This window comes from Coloeus monedula (assembly GCF_965178545.1).
Source record: "Coloeus monedula genome assembly, chromosome: 1".
NCBI lineage: Eukaryota > Metazoa > Chordata > Aves > Passeriformes > Corvidae > Coloeus > Coloeus monedula.
The window spans coordinates 100,037,217-100,058,661 of NC_138781.1; the positions used below are offsets into that span (position 1 = coordinate 100,037,217).

Consider the following 21,445-nt stretch of genomic DNA (forward strand, 5'->3'; position numbering starts at 1 on the left):
CTAGTTGCTTAACTAAGCCAGTTCAGGACACCGTAGATCTTGAAGTCTCTCATCTTAGGCACTAGATTTATCTGCAAACCATGACAGCATAAAGTAGAATAGAGGAACCTTGCTGTGCACTGCTGGATAGCTCTTTGCTCCTTTTTTCCTGGCTTTATATAAGGTGGTTTTGCCCTTCCCCATAAGTGCTATTTTGCTGAGTCTGTACACTATATTGCAACCTGGGTTTTCCATGTCCTTTTCTCAGGATGCAGCAGTGACGTGTTGAAAATGTCACTGTCAGAAACATCAAAGTTAACCTGTCTAGAGTGCTGGAGAGATTGCCTCAAATCAGACAGAGTGGCAGAGAGCCAGCCAAAAAAACCACACCCCTCCCCCATCTTCTAAATTCAATGTGCAAATTGCCCAGATATCAATATGCCAATGCTTTTGGCAGCATTCTCCCCATTACATTGCCCTAACATTGCCCAGGAACTGGCAGTCTATTTTGGTGATCTTGTGCTCAGAGAGGGCAGGTACTGTTCCCACTTATGATTCTGAGGCACAGATTAAAGAATGGTGTGAGAGGCTGTCAGTGAATTGCTCTTTTCCAACACCTTGGAGGACTGGCTTGCAAATTGCAGAGCCAACATATCTTAGAAAGTCATTGAATGGGCATGCCAAAGGATTCCTTGTTTGCTGAAGTGTTGGTCCAGCTGTACCAGTGCTCCAAAAGGAGTAAAGAATGCACCTACATCCCTTTGTTCATTGTCTATTCCTCTGCCTGCGTGACTAAAGCACTCTGTGCTTCTGCCTGCTTGTCCTGGTACTCTGCATTCATATAACAAGTCAATGGCTCAAATGTGGTGGTGGGATGTGTGTCATGTAAAAGGCACATGTAAAGGACAGGCAAGCAAAGGGTCAACAGCCCAGCTAGATGTGCTCTCAGTGCAAATGAGAAACACAGCCCTTGGACACTGCTTCAGCCCAGCACTTTTCTTTGGAATGACCACAGAGCCCAAATGCAAAAACATTCACCCTTTTTCTTCTTAATCTCAACTATCCTGTATTTCATTCCAGTGTTTTATCCCAACTACATGCCCAGTTTATCCATGCTCAAAATGCATGGAATGTGTGAGTAGATGTCATTTTCAATTCCTCCTTGAATATATTTTGGGATGTTGGGAGGCTTTATTTCAGTCTTTTATAAGCTGTTGATTTGTCAATGTGAAAGAGAAATGTTAAAGAGGTCTGGCCAGCAATGCATGTTCTCCTCAATAAAATGGAGCCTAAATGCTTCCCCAGCTGGAATTTCACTCCAGGATGCAGCTCTGCAGGGCTGCTTTTTGTGTCTCTTGTGGTTTCACTGTGGTTGCATTCCTCCTCCTTTGGTGGTTCTCCTCACTTCCCAGACTGAGGATCACATCCAGAGCATTGCAATCCCTGTTTTTCAATTTGGGAGACTTGCTATGAGCTCCTTTACATGTGTGTATGCATCTGTACAGCACGGCCTGAAACAGTTTAATTCTATGCAGGAAACAGGGACTTGCAAAACTGGGGAATATTAAATGTTGTCTAATCATGGCATCTCTGCATATTCCTACTTTGTTCTTCCTTTTATATTCCTTATTGTAAATCAAAAGCAAATCCACTGATTCTGGATTAGAATTAAGGACCTTTTTTTTTTTTTTTTTTTTTTTTTCCCCCCAAGAAGAAGAAGGCTGTTGCTAGGGATGGGGGAGAGGGACTCCTTCTACAACACACAAAGTCTTCTGAGGAGAGAGGTGACTGACGGAGGATGTTGGTTGTAGACAATTAAGGGTTATGAAGAACTGAAAAGGTAAATCATTGAAGAATAAGGAGGAAAATGTAGGTAGGGAAGACAGTGGGATTGTACTGAAGAAAAACTACAGAAAATAGAAGATTGTGCCTGTGGAAGCAGCTATGGAAATCTGTTTCTGAGGCTTCTCAGTCACCAACAGTTCTGCTCAAAGCAGGAGGCAGCACCATGGCACTTCTTGATTGTTATATTGGCTGTTGATGCCTGTATAGCAGTGACCCCCCAGAAACAGGCCTGGCCACCAGAACCACTCAGGTTCTTGGAGGATGCTTGCATGTAACAGGAGGAACATCACACAGTAGTGGTGCTGCTGCTCAGGCAGCTGGGCAGGATCCCACATGCGGATTTCTTGCTCAGGAGTAACACGGGGGAGTCACTCACACTAAGGGATGCTTAACATTGATATAATTATGAGCTGTTTGTTTGTTGTAAGCAATACAGAAATTGAATAGTCTACTCTTCCCTAAACTAATGTCATACAACATTGGATGCATGCAAACTAACAATATATTACCTAAAGACAAGCTAATTACTTGGAAAGTCTAATAGAAAATTGGATTTCACTAATGGATAATTTTGTAGTTTGCTCCATGCCCAGCTATTCATCATTTGCAAAGAAATTGCAGTGAGCAGCTTCAAGGAAATAAATGAAGGTAATTAAGTTTTACAGAACTGGTACTGAAAATCATCCATGATCTTCCAAAACCCTCATTTTTTTCTACTTCAGATTTGGATTTTTAGAGGAGAAATCAAGAAATGGACATATCCACATGTAAATGCACTATGATCTATTGTATGGGATGGCTACATTTAATTTGATTTTTAAATATGCAGTACTAGAGTACACAGCCCTTAAGCCAAAAGAACAAAGAGAAAGAATCAGGAAAATGCTATAAATTAAGATTTGCTTATGTGAGTGGAGAAAAACAGCACAGATTCTCCCTGGAAAGTCTAGTTCTAGTTAACAAAACCTTTCACATGCAGTATCGTAAGTATCCACTTGGTGGTTACTTGTGCCTACAAAGGAGATGCTTTTTTCCATCTCCAAGAATCAGTTTTGCTTTCCATTTCTCTTTTAGTAAGAGAGAGCATGCAGACCTCTGGCTGCATTTTACAATCTGTGGCATAACAAGACGTGAACACGTGGACTTTGGGTATCCTAGGTCACTCTTGCCAGTAGAAACAAATTTAAAATCAGTCTGGTGCAAATTCCCAGCATAAACTCATTTCAGAGTCTGCAGCCATAAAGCTGGATTGATTTTAATCTGTATGACAACATGACAACTTTTCTGGTAGTATCAGCTGTAGAAATGTCTTTTTAATGCACTGAAATAATAAATCTGGTCATTTGACTAGAAAAGATGACACAACTTTTTCTCTTTTGAGCTAGCACATATCTAAATGATCACAGCCCTGTGAATGCCATCTGTTTAGTATGTGTAATATTCTGCCCATTTAAATTACTTTGAACCATTCGTGTAAATAACAGCCCAATACCACAGGGAATTAGCTTATTAGATGGTGGGGTGTAACTTTCTTTCTACACAACCCTAGTGCAACTTCTAAGTATTTCTGGAATTGCTTCAGACACTCATAAAGGGAGGCTACAAAGAGCCAGATTCAGTGGTGGCATAATGAGATCACTTGGCCTGAACTTGATGCAAAGACTAGAAACTGTGTACAGAAAGACTGGAAAGCAATCTCAGCATTTTCCCTTCTTTGTTCTCCCTTTCACACACTGTGGACAGGCACACAACATGCCACACAGCAGCAGATTCCACTGGAGAGCATCCTCTTAGGCTTGGAAAATTGCTCTCATGCCACTGACTCCAATCCCATACAAAGAAAATTCCACTTATAATTCCCCTCACAAACTGATTAAGCTTCATCTTACAGCTAATTTTCCTTTTGGTGACTGGTAACATAAACAGGCAGAGGATGTAGCAGAGAAGCAATAGGCAATATTGTGTCAGGCATCATTTGGGATATGTGGACAAAAATTCCAGAATATTTTTCAAATCTTAATTTTTCCATCTTGTTTGAAGACTTACAAGCAAACCACAATCTGCTACAGTGATTGCCAAGGTATCTTACTGGCTTCTTCAGGCAATACTGTTTCCAAATGAGAGGAAGAAGTTGGCATGAGGTTAATAAAGAAATTAATTGAAAGGGGATGTATGAGAAGAGCAGGACAAGGAAACTGATATTTGGAATCTAGAAAGTGGTAAAAGGGAAGGAGAAAGCTAATACCTTTGGCTTTCCTGGGCAGCTATGCCTAAGAAATACTTCAAAAATTAAAAAGCAAACAGGACAAAATACATTAATTTTTTTTTTTATTCTATGTATACATGGGAAAGCTTTTTCTGTCTAAACACTTGTCCTTGTTTAAATCAGTGAATTATCCCAGGCTCTTCCCTTGCCCACAAAGCTGTACGCTGTATTTTATACTGTGCCATTTTTCTGCTTCTGGTTCACAGTGTGACCCAATAAACTCACTGCTCACTGATGCCATAAAACTTCTGTGAGTAGTTTGCAACATACTCTTTTTGATTAATGGCATAAATGAGAAAATACATTTGGTTTCCTCTGGTAGACTCAGAACTCTGCAGGGGAATTTCACTGCCTAAAGGGCATGTTCAAACCTATGTCTCACCTTGCGAGGTTTCTCAGCAGCAACTTTTCCAAAGGAAATCAGAAAGAAATATTTGTATGTTAAAATATATTTTCAAAGTAGATTTGAACAGCCCTTAAAAGTTTCTTGACGTCCTAGAAGGAAATTAGGAGATTCGTACCTGCCGTGTGAAAGATTTGCGGACACATACCCTATTTCCATAGACAACCAATGACAGAAGGTGATAAAATCAAAGAGAACAATAAGTCCTAATGGACCAGTTTTACAGTTCATTAACTTGAGTGCCAAGGTAGTTCTTAATGACTGATTTACTTTCTTTCTTCATGAAGAATTCAGTAATTAGGAAAATAAGGTCTAGCGGCATAACAGGACTTGAGCCCGCAATGCAGTTTGTGTCTGAAGGTGATGAGAAACATGAGGGCTCAGCAGCTCTTTGGGCTGAGGACTCCTCTTGGCCCTGGTCTGAGGAGCTGCTGAGCCCCTGCACAGGCACAGAGCACAGGTGGATGCCAAGACAGGCTCCTCACCTGGCTGTGCCGAGGGATCTCACTCCTGGCCACTGAAGCCTGTGATTATTCCACATCTGAACCGCCACCAGTGATGTGCAATTTTGTGATGTGCCCAACACAGTGACGAAAAGGAGACCAACTTGATGCTGACATCATTCTCTAAGCACTAATTCAAAGATTAATTGGGTATGAACTAATTAAGTTAATCCTGGATTATTTTTACTGCCCCTGATTTCACTTGCCTTAGTTCAACTTCTACTAATTAATTTCCATCAAGCTTTATTCTCGGTTAAAATGAGAATAGGAATATAGCTTCCTTTAGGAACACAGGAACGCAATGTGAAGCAGCCACAATTTAATATCTACAGAAAGCAAAGGTTCTCTGATGCAGAGGGGTTTTTTTAAGAAAAATTGCTGTGGCACAGAGGGACACTAAGATATATATGTTTCACAGAGGATGGACTACAATTGACTCTGTTAGTCTTAAGAACCTTGAAGTTTAGGGAAATCTGAAATTAGACTTGAATTTTGCAGCTAGCAATAGATTGTTATTCAAGGCTAAACCACCTGATCCTGAGTCACCTAGGCTTTCATTGTTTACTAAGTCCAAGCTTTCTGGGTCAATTCTTGACCTGTTCTGAATTTCTCTATGTATATGTGTACAAGAAGGTACGTATACACACACATACATATTTACTAGACTTGTCCAACTTTTCACACCCACAGTTAGTGAGATATTTAAAAATTCAGAGTCTGAACAACTAGATACAACCCTTTGCCCCGCCTGAATGCTATGCTGAAATCTTTCAGAACTTTATTCCCTGCAAATGCTTCCTGTGGGATTTACCATAAAATGAAATGGGTAAACTATCCAGTATGCATGTCAGCCAACTTGCATTTGCTTCACTAAGCTCCGTTCATCTTGTACTTTTATTTTTTATTAAAACTATTAAAACAATATTAAAACTACATTAAAACCTATTATTATTATTATTTTCCTAGTCTATTTCTTCATATTCCCTAATTTCAAAGCAGCAGATACCTGCATGTTAAAGCTAGAATTGCTCTTACTACGTGTAGCAGCTGTTTCCAAACCAAAGAGGAGGATGTGGGCTCCTTACAGACCCCAAAACGCGGTGAAGTTTAGCTTGTATCTTAGGATGAAATGAAAAGTGCAGCCAGACACCCGACTGATGCTGCCTGCTGGGCTAACTACCCTGATCCAGCTGCTGAGGGAGCAGCATATGGCCGGGGTGGAAGGGAGGACAGGACTGCTTCTTTCAGCAACCATTTCCATTAAGATCACCTTATCTGCAATATCTCATTGCATCTTTAAGGTGCAGACATTTGATACAGCTGAGCCAGTGGGACAGTTCTGCCTCCAGCATCCCAGAGTGCCTGGCCCTGCAATGTGCCTCCCTGCACCAGCCTGGCGGCATCCTCGGGGCTTCCTGACCTCTCTGAAAATAATCTCAGCAAGAAACAGCTTTACATTTCTCTGCCCTGTTAGCAAGCTGAGAAAGCTCTCTGGGCAGCAAGGAGTATCTTTCACTGGGGGAAGGGACTGCGCTAGGCAGGCAAGACAAAGAGGAAAACAGGGAGGTGGCAGTGGAGGAGGAGGAAGGAACGTGCTTTTTTTTCAGCAGCAATTAGAGAAGCTCAGCTGTGACAAATAATCTGGTCTGAAGTCTCTGTATTTGGTTCCTAGCTTAAAGACGGGTGTAGTTAGGATTTGTTTTCAGAACTATTGTTGAAACACAAATGACACATACACAGAATTTCACAGACATTTAATAAAAATACCTAATATCCTTTGGGGATTGCTGACACACAGAGAAACCAAAATCCACATTTTAAAATACATGTGGGTTTGGTAGTGCCTAAACTATTACCCAGACAGCTTAGGACTGAGAAGTAGGGACTTATGCTTGACTTTCCCCCACCATCTGCATCCCTTTTCCATGTGGTTTATATCTCAGGATTGTTCCAGATATCAGTATGGCAGATCTGCAGTTTTATCTCCTAGGTGGCAGCAGTCACTGGTGAAGGTTGGCTGTGTTCAAGCCTAGCTGGTACTCCTACAGAGGAATGGCTGAACAACACTCCTCCTCGTCCACTTATTGTCCTAGAAATGTTCAAAGAGCATCCCAAGATGGTCAGAGACAGCGTCTGAAAATATTTTGTATCAGACTGAGAAACGGGATTAAAATGTTTTAGTTCCTAGCTGCCTCCTTGGTCTTTGCTGCTTGCCACGTTCCCAAGAAACAGACTGCATCGCCAGTGCCTCAAAAGTAAGCTTCTCAGTAAAAGGATCAGGGGAAAGAAAAAGAAAATTTGAAAAGTCAGCCTCAGCAGGTGAAGAAGTGAGATGGTGGAGAAATCAAGAAAAACACTGATAGAAGATGTGGCTAATGATGATTCTGCTTCTGAGACTCTTTGGAGATGAAAGTAGTTTTGCTCTTCTTGGATCTCCCTCCCCACTGACAGTCTCTAGAAAGGAAAGCTGGAGTAGGTCCAGCAATATTTTTATCTTTCTGTTTCTTTTCTTCCACAGTCCACCATCTACTTAGAAGCTCAATTTCAAGCCCTGCTCTGCCAGGTAGAGGAGAACTGCACTGATCATGTAAAAGGTGTGGATAACAGCAAGTTTGCTGCACCTTGTTCTTCCCTTGCTGTTCTGAGAGGTAACATTCGATCATGTCAATAAAGACATCTTTCTTTTTAAAGACTTGTCAAGGAAGTATTTCTCATTAAGTTAGACATGATGCTAAGAACATATATCACTGAACCGAACTCTCTGAACAAAGACAGTGAACATCTGCACGTGGAGTGAGGAAAGGATGCCAGGATCTTCCTTGCTGCACAGGAACACACGTCAGAGTCTTTGACCCCTCAGAAACGTTAACGAAGTCAGATGTATCAGAGGCTGTCCCGTGGAGCTGACCACACCGTATCAGGGACACAGCTGCAGGTGCCAGAGAGACAATGAGAGGGCAGGGAGACAATCTATCGACGCCAGCATCCTCGGACCCAGTACACCCTGCCCGTTTTGGCAACGTATCCGACGTGGCCGCTCGGCTGGTGTTGTCCGCCGCCGCCGAGGGAGGCAGGACACGGGGGTGCCGGGCAGGGGCCAGCCTGCGCCCCGCGACCGGGGGCTGGGGGAGCTGCTGGGGACCCAAGGGGCGACCCACCGTGGGGGCGCTGGGGGCTGCGTTACTGAAAGGGCATCTGAGCCGCTTTTCTCTCTTCCTCCATTATCTCCGGGCGGATAAAACGGGAGAAGTTACTCCAGAATAAATTACAACCTTTTTTTTTCCTTTCCCCATTTGTCGGGAGACGAAGCTTTCACCAGAGGTACCTGTCCGTCTCCAGGCTGCCTCTTTCAAAGTATCGAGCAGCCGCCTGGACGGCAAAGGGTTTCCACAGCAGCATCCATCACCCTTCAAACCCCTTTTATTCTCGGGTGAGAAACTCGCAGAGGAGAGGCGGGGGGCGCGGGCAGCAGCCGCCAAGTGGCTGCAGGGGCCGCTTGGCACGGGGGAGCGCAGACAAAAGCCGGCGGAACTACGTGGCTTAAATTCAAAAGGGGCGCTCCGGGCTCCGCCAGGGCAGCCCCGGCCCGGGGAGGGGGCGGGAGCGGGAGCGGGAGCGGGGCAGCCCGGCGGGGGCTGCGGGCGCTGAGCGCCGGCGGGAGTGGGACGGGAGTGCGGGGGGCGCAGCGCGGCTCCCCCGGCCCCGCCGCCGCTCGCTCGGGGCCGCCGCAGCTGAAGCGGCCGCCCCAGCCCAGCCCCGGCGCGGCGATGAGGGGCATCCCGGGCTTAAAGCGGCTGCGGCTCAAAATCTGGCGGCGATGCGCCCTGCTGCTGCTCCTCCTCTGGGCTGCCTGCTGGGTGGTGGTGAGCGCTGCGCTGTTCCTCCTCCACAGGAGCGTCTTCTCCGAGCGCTGCACGGACGAGAAAAGCCACCGGATCCTGGCCAGGCTGGTACGTGCCCCGGCGGGACGCGGGGCATCTCCCGGGGGCTGCCCGGCAGGACGAGGCGCGGGCGGTCCGTCGGGGCTGCTCTCCGGGGCGCCCTGCCCGGCTCCGGCCGCCGGAGGTGCCGCATCGCCGGCGCCTCCCGGTGCGCACGGGCGGGCGGCTGCCTCCCTACCTCCCTCCCTACCTCCCTCCCTCCTTCCCTCCCTGCCTGCCTCCCTTCCCGGGGCGAGGTCAGGTGCAGGCGGCGGGCCGGCTCCCGGCCGTGGGGTGCGGGTGCGGTGCCCAAGCGCTTCGGAAAGGGCGGCTCGGAGAGCCGAATGCTCCGAAGCGGAGGAAAGCCTTCCTCCGGGTGTTGGGGGGTTTTGTTTGTTTTTAGCCGAAAAGCTGTTTGGACAAAAGTGTCTTTCAGAAGTGCCAGGCAGCATGTATCGCCTCCTTTATGTCTGGAGGGGGCTGGCGTGTAAGATGTGGTTAAAATTCAAGAAAGGATTTGCGAATATTCATTGAAATTTCCCTTAAAAATAATAAGGAACAGATTTAGGATTGTGTAGGAAACACTTTGAGAAGAGGAGCAGCGTGGGTTAATGCTTTTAGTTAATTTTGTTTCTTAGGGTATCTGTAATGTCGGTGGTTAGCTGGGAAGGGAGGAATCCTAGTGGGAATTAAATAATCTATTACTGCAAGGAAGCAAAAACTGATCATAGATTTTCCTTAATTCTGTATAATAAAGGAAAAGCAAGTGTAGGCAGCAGTCCTGACAGCGTGTTTTTAATGGCAGTGTGCTCCAGGTTCTTTACCTCAGGAGCCAGGCTGAGGTGGGGCTGAGCTCAGGTTTGCAGCTGAAGGAATGATTCCTGCCTCATCCTTACGTGCTTGGGAAGAACACTGATATATGGAGATGCACGGAGCCATCAGGTTCAGGGAGGTCCAGGTCCTCGCCATCACACTCACCAATAAACACATGGACAGGGACTTGTTGCTGTTCTTCAGTTTGGAAAGCGTCAGGCAAGGCTTCAAAAGCCCAGGGATCAGATTTCAGACGCAAGCTTGGAAAGTTGTCTCTATCACTGAGAGGTAGCTCAGTTTCAGACGTTCCTTCCAGAGGAAGAGTGGCTGAAATTGCTGTGCTCATCTGTAAGTGAAGAATCAGTACTATCGGTAAGGTTTGTAAGCAACAGTTTTCCCAGATGACGTTAGAAAGGAATTGTCCTTCTAATGGAATATAGAAAATGAGCTCATCTTCATCAGCCCCAAAATAAGTCTTCCTACATCTTCTGAGCACAGCATGAGTTTCGCAGTTACAGAAAGTGCAACTGAGCAATGAAACAAACAACCTGATAGCTTGAGTCTCACACCTTCCATTAAGCAAAATTCTTTTACTATTCATCTGTCAGTAGGAGATGAGCTATTTTGAGGAAGTGGGTGAAAATACCCTTGCAAGTGGCATTTCTGAAGGTTTTATTTTCTTATTCTGAGTAAGATATCCATCTGTGCAGATGTGTACTGCACTGAGAAGGCTGAAATAGCATTGGGCAATTTGCAGGGACTAACTTTAACTCTCAAAAAGAATACCTCTTCCTCTTTCCTAATTCCAGTCTCATCTTCATTTACACTGAACGTACTAAATCATAGCAATCAATTTCTGTTGCCTCTGGAGAAATCAAGTCATTTTGATGCCTTCCAAACCTGGCTCTGTATTGCATTTACATAGAAGTAGTAGCTAACAAGGCAAAACATCAGTCTCAGGCCACTGATGGCAGTACAGTGAGTTACTTAAATTTATATAAATCCTTAGCAAGGTTTACATTAATTTAAGCTTTTACATTAATTTAAATCCAGCTTTTTAAACTTATCTTGATAAGTGTACTGAGGACTTTAAAAATTATGTAGCTAATTTTAATAAGAAACATATGAGTGAGTCTGAACCATGCTTGTGTTTGCATTTTTGTGTAGTACAGCTGCTTCTTTATAAGGCTTTTGGCTTAGTATCACTATCATATTTTAGTTTTAAGAATCTGGCACATAAAGAAGAATCTGTGGCTTTCAAAGGTCGATCATTAGGTTGATTTAAAGCTGTCTCATCAACAGATCTCAAAATTCAGTCATTAAGACAGGGATGGCAGTGTGGAGGACCATTTCTGAAAGATTTCTTTGGGGAATTGATTCTTCCTTTTATCAGCAGGATGATAGACAGTCTTGTATAGTGAGGTCTGCAGTTAGTGCTAAAGTTCCTGAGTTGGTAAATAATAAATGGTTCGTCTTGTCATGGCAGGGTAATCTGTATTACCTGGTTAAATGTTTTCAGTCCAAAGCACCAAATTTGTGCTTTAATACTGTAAAATGCAAGCTCGTACACTGGGGAGCACAATAGTACAAGCCATGCCAACATGATGGAAGATTGTCCTGTAAAACTGTGACTTTGGAATGGATGTAAGGGTCAAATAATTGCTTCAAGATGAACTACCAATGCAGACTGTGCCTCAAGCCTGATAGGAAATGGTTCAATCTTCTTGATTGTTTCCTTGAGCAAGCCTTTTTGAAAGCCTTCCTTGCCTTGATGACCAGCTGAGAATGCACTTCTGGAAGGCTGATCTGTGTTTCATCACTGTGAGACCATGAGCTCTTTGGTCAAGGCCTTTTCCACAGATCCCAGATTGCAAAACACTGCACAAGTTCATTGTAAGAAGAATATGATTCAGACACTGTTTGTCAGATACTAGGTTAACAATCAAATATTTATAGCTTAAACTGAAAAAAAACAGCAGACAAGTCCTAAGCAGCAACCAGGTTCAAAAAGGATCTGTCTCCTGTCTGTGAAATCTGAGTCTGCTTTTTCCACAGCTACTTTTCCTCCCTAATGCCATTAAGAATGACGTGATGTCAACACAGGAAAATAAGCTACACCTTGCCATGTTTGGCTACAGGTCATGGTCATGTGTTCTAGATGCCAGAAGTCCATGCATGTGGATCCTCGGAGAGTGAACCACAGAAAAATAGTCCACGGGGCAAGTGCTCACCCGTGTGAACCCAATTACATGACTAAGCCCTATCTTCTCTTACTGTAGCAGGAGAGAATGAGACTGTGGCCTGTCAATAGAATTTTAAATGTGCTTATACTTACAATCCAAAGAAGACCCAAAAAATTCCTTCTGTTTGTAATTTTCTTTCAAAAAATGCTTAGAGATCTGGATGGTAAGAACTGCTAACCTAGATTTTGTTGAAAAAACTACGTTTTCTACTTTAAAAGGTAGGGTAAAACTGTATTACATTCATAGGGGCAGATTTTCAAAAGCAAGAATATTGATCTGCAGGCTCTGAAGCCTGCAGACAGTCCAGTGAATCTCCTTGGCCATCCTGATGAGGATGCAGATGTGTGTGTGTGTTTCATACATGCATGGACTCAGTGTCCAGAAAATCGTGCAAGACACTCCTTGCTGGCATTGCATGTTGTCACTTCAGCTGTGAGAACATCACAATGTAAATAAATTTATTTTATGTCTCTCTGAACTGCTCTCAGTGAGCTGTTTCAGTCAATTGATCACCATTCTTGGATTTTGGACTTAATCCTCCACCCATTCCCCAGTGTGTTGTCTAAGGCTGGACTCTAAATGCTGCTTGGCATCAGAACATATTCCTCTGGTGTACACACCCAAGAAAATACATTACTTGAATGCGATGGTCCCATTCCTTGTGTGTGTAACAGCCAGTCACAAGTGAGGTGAGGCTCAGGCAGCTGCTGCAAGTCCTGAACATGCAGGGGGATCTGCCAGCTTGTTTAAATCAAGGTTCAAATGCCAGAAAGCAATGGAGGTGGATGACACTGTCAAGCTGCCTCACAGATGTTTGGCTTTCTACACCACCTCTTCTATTCCCCTTCTACCAGAGACCTCTGATCATCCCCTCTACTGAGCGTCCCAAAGCAGTCCCTACACCTGCACTTCTGAATGCCCATAGGAATATATCAACTGCCTTGGCTTTTGGAAATTATATTATGGAAATTATTATGGCTTGAGAGAAGAACTGGTGAGGGAATCCTTGCAGTTCTTTCACTAATTTGCATTGACCACTAAACTATTAAGCAACAGTTCCCTTGCTTCCAAGGCCTGATTTCATTCCAGTTTAAAAAAAATTAAGTATTGAAGCAATTAATATTAAAATGTCACTTCTGATAACTACATATAACACATATATAACATATATGTGTTCTGCAGCATTTGCATATTCAAAAATTCTGAAAGTTCTTGGTCCAAAAGGTATTGAATGCAACCTCTATGTTTTCTGGTAGTACAGGAGGAGGTTATCAGATCTTCCTTCAGGGCATGTTGAGTGTAAGGCTGAAACCTGCAGAGCTGTGGAATGTTCCAGAAATCCAGCTACCCATGGATTTTGCTGTAGTTTAAGTGGTGATGTCTAAGTTATGCTGCCCTGAACCTTCCAGAGAAGTCCTGCATTACTCTGGGCCTTAAAGTGTTATAACCCATCATCTCACACAGCAGAGCCACAAGTGTTTCAAGTTTGTCTCACTGAACCCATATGTGTAAAAAATTTCAGATCAACAAGTCATCCAGTCCCTTTCCTAGCCCCTGAAAAGCCTGTCCTTTACTATCCTCAGAACCCCTGTTTTGAAGCAGAACTCCCCTAGTAATAGATCTCTAGGGAACTCTGAAAAACCACTGAATGACTCACTGGTTGTAGGTGTGTGTTTGCAGTTCCATGGCTGCTGCAAACCTCTCGAGCTTAGGACTGTTGCTCATTATTTGTCTTTCTTTTACATGGTCCACGGGAGCATGGCTCTACTATGAATATTCTGCTCTTTCACTCCAGTGCCTCGACTACAGCAGCGGAGCCCTGACTGGGGACCTCTGTGAAGACCTGTGCGTGGCACAGAAGCTGGTGTACAAACACTGCCTTTACTATGATAGAGGTAAGAAGGTCATTCAGGCTGATTGGAGAGGCCAGCCCATCATACTGAAATCCAAAAAAGAAATCTTTTCCAGCTACCAGCACCTCAGTATGCTAGAGGAGGTGGAAACAAAGGATATCCCTGAAACAGAGCTTCTGCTTATGGTAGCTTTGGAGGTCAAAAATGCCCTGGGGCTAGAACTGTCTAACAATACCATGGGGCCCCTGTGGACAAGGAAGAAGGGACCACGTTGGAAAGCACAGGTGGCCAGCATGTGGTCCTTGCTCCAGCAGGAAGAATATATCTACTTCAGTTTGCTGCAGGACCTCAGCAAACACGTGCTACGAATTATTGGCTCTTGTGGACACTTTTATGCTGTGGAGTATCTCACAGCTGGACATGCCTGGCACAAAACTCTTTTTCCCTTGGAAAATGTGATCAGCCCCTCCCTTACTGGACACAGAAGCAGGGTGAGAGCCATCACTGATATTGCACTCAGCTTTCTGGACATGGTGCAGCATTTTGATAATGATTTCTCTCACCGATTTCACCTGTGTGACATCAAACCAGAAAACTTCGCTATCAGGCACGATCTCACGGTAAGTTAGGTGTTTGGGGTGGTGTTCCAGGAATTTGAGATCAAATTCTAGTCTGAAGACAACCATGTAAAAATGACACTCCCCTCCTTGTACAGCTTCTGGCTAAGTTTTTGCAAAGCCAGTGAATTTACAAGCATCAGGGGAGATTCTCTACTGCTTTTCCTCTTTGTAATGTGTACAGCCACATTTTTGGAGCACTAAATCCTCCTGCTTCTTTTGAAAACTTCTTGCTCACTTCTGTTTTGTTTCACTTCTTCAAAGGCACTGGTGCAAGGTCCCTCGGATGTGGTGAGGCATGCCTCCTTGAGGCAAGGGGATCTCAAAAGCTCTAAATGAAGCTGTAATTTGAGTCATATTTCTGGTAGTGATGCTGAAAGGAAAAAACTGTATGAATTTAAAAGCTCAGGCTGAATTCGTGGTCTGACACAAGGGTAACTCCCCACGTCCAAACACGCACATTTGTGCTTCAGTGTTCAGCTTATCTGTCTGGAAACTATGCAAGGACAGTGACATGAAACTCCCTGCTACTGTCACTCTTTGACTTTTCATTGTGCAGCTGTAACTCAGACCTGAATAGCTATGCATATTTTCTGAGTAGTGGTGCAGCTCACATTCGTTCTGCGGACAGAAATTCCTCTGGTTTTGGTTGGAATTTTGTCTACAGATTGGGGGCACCATGCAGTAAGTGTTTGAACTAGGGTCCCAGTTTGCAGTGTCGTCAGTGGAGTTTCTGCACTCTGAGTGAATATAAAGCATTTTCAGGAACTTTAATACTGTTTTTAGTACTCACTGAGTGTTAGTGTAACACTTGTATCTTCAGAGTACTAGACAAACATTGCCTAAACATACAGTCATTAAGAGCAATTAGAGTGTTTCCCTTCACCCTTCCCTCCCTTCCACTGTTTATTCAGGTGCAATACAGCAGCTGAAGAGGGAATGGGTGAGGAGCTACAGCAAGAAACTAAAGAAAGCTGTACCACTATTTAGGCAAAGCAGGAATTCCTCAATGCCCATCTTCCTCAGTTACTCAGGGCTGTGGCTGCCTGTGGCTGCCTGTGGCTGCCTGTGGCTGAGCACACGCCAGAGCATCTGTTTTACAACCTACTTACACAAAACCATTAAATTTAGGGAAAGGGGATGAATACCGGATGTGTCTTCTCTTAGGAGTCCTTTCGGTGAGGCTTGCTTTGCCAGGATCTTCCAGTGACCAACCAGTTCCAGAATGGGAACACGGCAAGGCAGCCTCTTTTTTGTCCCTTATGTTTGTTTTAAGCAAATTTTTCACTTGCTGGTTTCTTGTATAGGAGAGAAAAACCCTTGTAATAGTACCACTATTCCTCATTAGAGTAATGAGACTTCTAATGCCCAAAGAAATGTGCCTGGAATGCAATAGTTTTACTTTGAGGATTATTTTCATGTGGTGGGGATAAGTCTCCAGCCTTCACATGCTCTCCTGCAGCACAGAGAGGAGCTGTCTGCTAGATCATCCAGAAGAATTTTAAGCTGCCATGGAGCCACATAAGGTACCCAGTCAGAAGGAGGTTTGGGTGAATGCACAGTGCTCTGGGAGAGAGCTTCCTCTTTTACCAATACTTCAGAGAAAACTGGAAAGATTACAGCACCTTAAACATGATTTTAAATCAGGTCATGAGCCAAATTGGGTCCTTCCTGTATTTTCTTAGGTACTTTTTTCATCAACTATGATCGTAGCAAACCCCACCAAAATGTAGCTGTTTATAGGCAGAGTATCACCCAGGTATGTCTTCACAGAGTCTAGCTGGATGCCCACACACTTTCGTAAAAGATGAATTTCAGTGAAGCCACTGAACGCTTTGGCAGCCACATATTTGGGAACTGGGCTGATTTTCCTAGTGGAGCAATGGATCAGATTGTCAAATGTGCTCAGTTCTGGCAAAGACCCCGCCTGGGAGGTGATGCAGTGATGCTGGGACTGGGGAAACCCTGCACTGCTTTCACTGTCTCTTCTCCAAAGAACTGAGCAGCAAAGCCACAGAAAGCTTAAGGAAGTGAAGAAAAACAACAACAAAAGATTTGCCTGCCCAAATGTGAAATTCCTTAGGCTACATCATCATTATAAAGCTCTCCAAAAAGCTTAAAAACACTTATGTTTTTAAGATATGCCTCATCTCTGTAAGATTTTTCCCTATGGAAAAAGGAGTAGTAAAAAATGAAGATTAGACCATGTTCTTTATTTTGCCTGTGGAAGGTTTATTTGGCCTTCTACCAAACCAGACATCATTAGTTCCTGGGGTTGATCCAGTTGCTATTCCAGTCAGACAGTTCATCTTCTCCTGTTACTTGGGAGGTTGAATCTTAAAAATAAAACTACCATTTGAGCCCAAGTGTAACTCTGCTTTGCCCAGGTCCCAGACATTTTCTCCTACGAGAATGTGTGTCAGATGCTGCAAGGGGACATCCCTGATCCTGACTGCCAAGTGTGAAATGCAGCTGGCTGCACATCCACGACGCTGGAGAGAGGTCGCCTTCCCTGTGGTCACCCACAGCTTGGCTCACGTCAGGCAGCTGCCATCCCCTTACTGGATTCCTTTCTTTCCCTCTTTATTGCTGTGATTTCTTTAATGAAGCATTCATGGCTGGAGTGGCACTGGCAGAAACTGAGACTACAGCCCTTCGCTTCCAGAGAGGTCTCACCCTCAGCACAGGCAGCAGTTCTGCAAACACTTTGTGCTGCGTACACACTGCTCTGAGAGCCTCATGTCAGGGGGAGGAAAGTGACTGACCCCTTTCACTCATGTTTTTTCTGCTGTGACCAACTTCTGGCTGGACTCTGTTACAGGACATATTTCTAGACCATAAGAACAAGAACTGTGCACAATAAATGTGTCAAGTGTGTCAAAGAAGACTGGACAAAGCCAGACCCAGCTTTCAGCAAAGTCAGGGATCTCCTTCTACAGCTGAACAGACTCAAACCCACTGAATGCAAGGACAGGTTTGCAGGAGCTGTACAAGGTGCAGCTATCTCCTTTCCACAGTGGCAAAGTCAGGGGTTTCATTTGAATGCGGAGCTGTAAATGATACTGTCTGGCCATGGGTAATTGTGCACCATCTTGCACAATTAAGAGATTGAGGTGCCATCTAAATATGCTTCACCAGCAAGTGAATCAGTCTTCAGATTGGGTAGTTCCATTTTAAAGCAAATCAATCCAATTGACCCCAGGGATGCATTTTGTTCACAAGCAATTTTTCCATTCCCGGTGTCATAAGCATTGGTTGTTTTTGTTTAAAAAGTGGTGTTTATAAGGCTAGTGTGGCTCAGTTAAGTGAAATAAAGCCCTTGTGATCCTGCCAGCAGATGCTCTCAGCTCAGCATTTCCAAAAGCAAGCAGCAAAGAATGCCTGCTCAGCCCTGTCCCAGAGGCTGTGCCGTGCCAGATCTGATGGGATGTTTTGATTCACAGGTGGTGGCCATTGATGTGGATATGGCCTTTTTTGAACCCAAAATGAGGGACATCCTGGAACAGAACTGCACGAGAGATGAAGACTGTAATTTCTTTGATTGCTTTTCAAAATGCAATCTGAAAATCAGAAAATGTGGAGCACAGAGAGCCAATAACAACTTGCAAGTGAGTAGACACAGCTGTTTTATGAATCCATTCCTTTTAAAATCACACTGACTATAAAATCCATGGTATGTATGAGGAGACTGTGAGATGAAGACAGTCAGGTTTTCAAATGTGTCCACATAAGTGCCAGTCCTGTTCAGAAGTCTTGTCTTGGGGCACACAAACAGATCTTTATATTCACTATATATAGTGCTTATTTGCCATGGTTTTTGTAGGTGTTAGCCCAGTGCCTCAGACAGGAGAGCAGAGTAAGTAGCGGTAGGGGATTAGCACTTCTGTCTCCACTGATGGTAATGTGATATCCTTGAGTTGTACCTCAAACCCTGTGTTCATTTATGGGCCCCTCACTTCAACAAAGACATTGAGGTGCTGGAACATGTCCAGAGAAGGGCAACAGAACTGCTGAAGGGTCTGGAGCACGTCTTGTAAGGAGTGACTGAGGGAGCTGGAGATATTTAGCCTGGAGAAAAGGAGGCTCAGGGACATCTTATTGCTCTCTACAACTACCTGAAAGGAGGTTGCAGTGAGATGGGTGTTGGCCTCTTCTCCCAAGTAACAAGTGGTAGGGCAAGACAAAATGACACCAAGTTGCATCAGGGAGGGTTTAGGTTGAACATGAGGAAAAATGTCTGAAAGGGTGGTCAAGCATTGGAACAGACTGCCCAGGGAAGTGGTGGAATCACCGTTCTTGTAAATGTTCAAAAACCTTGTAGATGTTGCACCTGGGGACATGGTTTAGTGATGGACTTGGCAGTGCTGCACTGACACTTGGACTCAATGATGTTAGAAGTCTTTCTCAACCTTAGTGATTCTATGATTCTGTGAAAGCTGGGCGGCTGCCTGAGTGTAAGCAGGGGTTCTGATTCTCCACTGTACAGATGTAGTGTGTGGGTGTGGTGGAAAGGGGTGTCCATGGGGTTCTTGGCCCTGGGATAAGGTGTCTTACAGCTCACCCAGCTTGTGTTGGTGGGAGGCACTAGTGCAACAGAGAGGCTGGGGGTGTGTAGCTTGTTGACCTTTTACCTGTTCCTCCCACCCTGTCACCCTTGTTACACAGAATCATGGAATTGTTTCTGTTGGAAAAGGCCTTTAAGATCATCAAGTCCAACCATTAACCCAGCACTGCCAAGTCCACCTCTAGATCACGTCTCTAGTGCCACATCTACACATCTTTTAAATATCTCCTGGGATGGTGACTCATCTAATTCCCTGGGCAGCTTGTTCCAATGCTTGACAACCATTCTGGCAAAGAAATTTTTCCTAGTATCCAATATAACCTTCCCTGGCACAACTTGAGGCCATTTCCCCTTGTATCACTTGTCACTTGAGAGTAGAGGCAGACCCTTACCTGGCTAGAACCTCCTTTCAGGTACTTGAAGAGGACAATAAGGTCCTCCCTCAGCATCCTCTTCCCCAGACTAAACAACCCCAGCTCCTCCAGCCACTCATAAGATCTGTGAAGTGCAGGAGCAGCCTGAGAAGAAGGGTCATCCCTTAGCTAGAGTGTAGCCTTTGTGGATGCTCCTTTTCTATACCTCCCTCTTCAAACGGCTGAAGGCATTTTGGATTCAGGTGACGTTTTGCTACAGTCCCAGGGAAGCAGCAGGGCATTAGTAGCTTCTGGAACACAACAATCTGCTCTTCTTCCTTTCCGCAGGTAATTTGTGACAAAATATTCCGTCGCTGGTTTTCCCCAAGTTTCAGAGGACCACTGGTTTCCCTGTCCCTGCAGCTGCAGCTGCAGCAAGCCGTGCAGGAGTGTGCTCAGCCAGGGCACACAGGTGCCACCGGGCACCAGAGGACTTTGAAATCTCTCTCCGAGTTGTACCGCCTGCTTCGGGTCACTCAGCGAGAACTGCAAGGGGCAGAGTAGACACAAAAGGCAGAACTGCAAAGGCTACATCCCAGACTCTCTGCCATCCCTCCTAACCTTGTACTTTTACAGCACAGAGATTGCTTTTCTGCTATGCAAATGAAGTTCATGGCTGCAGGTGCAGCACATCCTGTTAGTATCCTGTCAAGTGTTAAATTGCTTTACATTACTTGGGTTCTGTTCTTGCTTATTTTCCTGAGCCAGTGCTACCCCTCTCCATCAGCATTCATCACATCCTTCTGAGCTGTAGTCACTGCTCAGATAGCATCTAAGTGTGGTGCTCAGAGGATGCATTTACAGAAGAAAAGTGTAAGTGCAGCAAAACTCTATCAATAATTAAAATAATGGGTGGGTGGGTGTGAATAAGTACATGCATGGTGTTTGTTTTAGTTTCTCCATCATATGAGGGTTTTTTTTACAGTAGAGACAGAGTGTTCTTTGTGAAAAAAAAAAGGGGATCTCAAGCAGGGAAATGTGCTGTCACACAAGCAAAGAGTTGCTTTTGTACAAAACAGTCCTTTCTGATGTCCCTAAATGCATTTTCTCTGGGGCAGTGCATTACCTGTGTCATTGCTAACTTTTTGGGGAGAAATAATATAAAAGCTCTTCGGACTTTTCTAGAGCACAATAATTATACCCTTGCTGAGTTCCCATGTGGGTACTCATATTCTGCAGTGAAGAAGTATGAATAATGCCACTGGATTTTCCCATGTGAACAAGCCCTCAGGCACTTGTACATCAGAGTACTTGATAAGAAGCACTCCTTTGCCAGAGAGCAAAATTGCCCAGGAATGTCAACAATCTGTCCTTTGCACAGAACAATATCCAGACCCAGAGTTTTCTTCCACAGTATTTTTTTAATGAACAAAAGGAAAATTTTTGTACAAATCCATTATCTTGCAGTCAGTTACATAAATAAAGATCTCTAGAGTAACTTAAAATCATTAACTTTGCCTTTCAAATGTGCAGAGTTGTGGCTGGAAAAACTAGCATGGTTTCAGGAGACACTACACGTGCGTAGGCCCAATAAGGAGCAATGTCTCCATGATCTGGTTTGGTATGTGGACATCAAAAACCCCACAAACAGGAATCCCAGCAGCCTATGGAAGCCCTCAGCTTGGAAGAACTCAATGTTAAGACTGACAATACTGATTTATGGATGTGAGACATGTAACAACACTTAATCTGCTCCATCTTTATGTCCCTCTGGCTTATGGCAGCTGTAAAGCCTGTGAGCCCTAATTAGACATAAACTTTCCATTTCTGGAGTGGTTCCTTAAAGTAAAGCTAAAGACTGCCTCTGACCAGAAAAATGGGATCTGTTTAGGAGACTTTGACCCCTTAAAACCTAGCTCAAATTTACAGACTGGTGCTAGTGGGTTTTTATATATATTTCTAGCAATAAGCTACCATATTTTTAAAAATCACGCTAGCCCTCAAGAAACTGAGAGCAAGAACAAGGTTAGCTGCCTTGCCTGGGGCTGGACAAGCTGCTGCTGAGCTGGTGCACAAGCTTAGGAGC

At 44.4% G+C, this 21,445-nt stretch overlaps 1 protein-coding gene across 1 annotated transcript; it reads left to right on the forward strand.

Annotated features, from left to right (window-relative positions):
- Positions 1 to 8,763: 8,763 nt before the first annotated feature.
- DIPK1C (divergent protein kinase domain 1C) lies at positions 8,764 to 19,923 on the forward strand (the record flags this gene model as incomplete). Its single annotated transcript, XM_082282210.1, has 4 exons — positions 8,764 to 8,946; positions 13,768 to 14,445; positions 17,886 to 18,050; positions 19,708 to 19,923. The coding sequence occupies 4 exons, from the start codon at positions 8,764 to 8,766 to the stop codon at positions 19,921 to 19,923; spliced, it is 1,242 nt and encodes a 413-aa protein (XP_082138336.1).
- Positions 19,924 to 21,445: the final 1,522 nt, after the last annotated feature.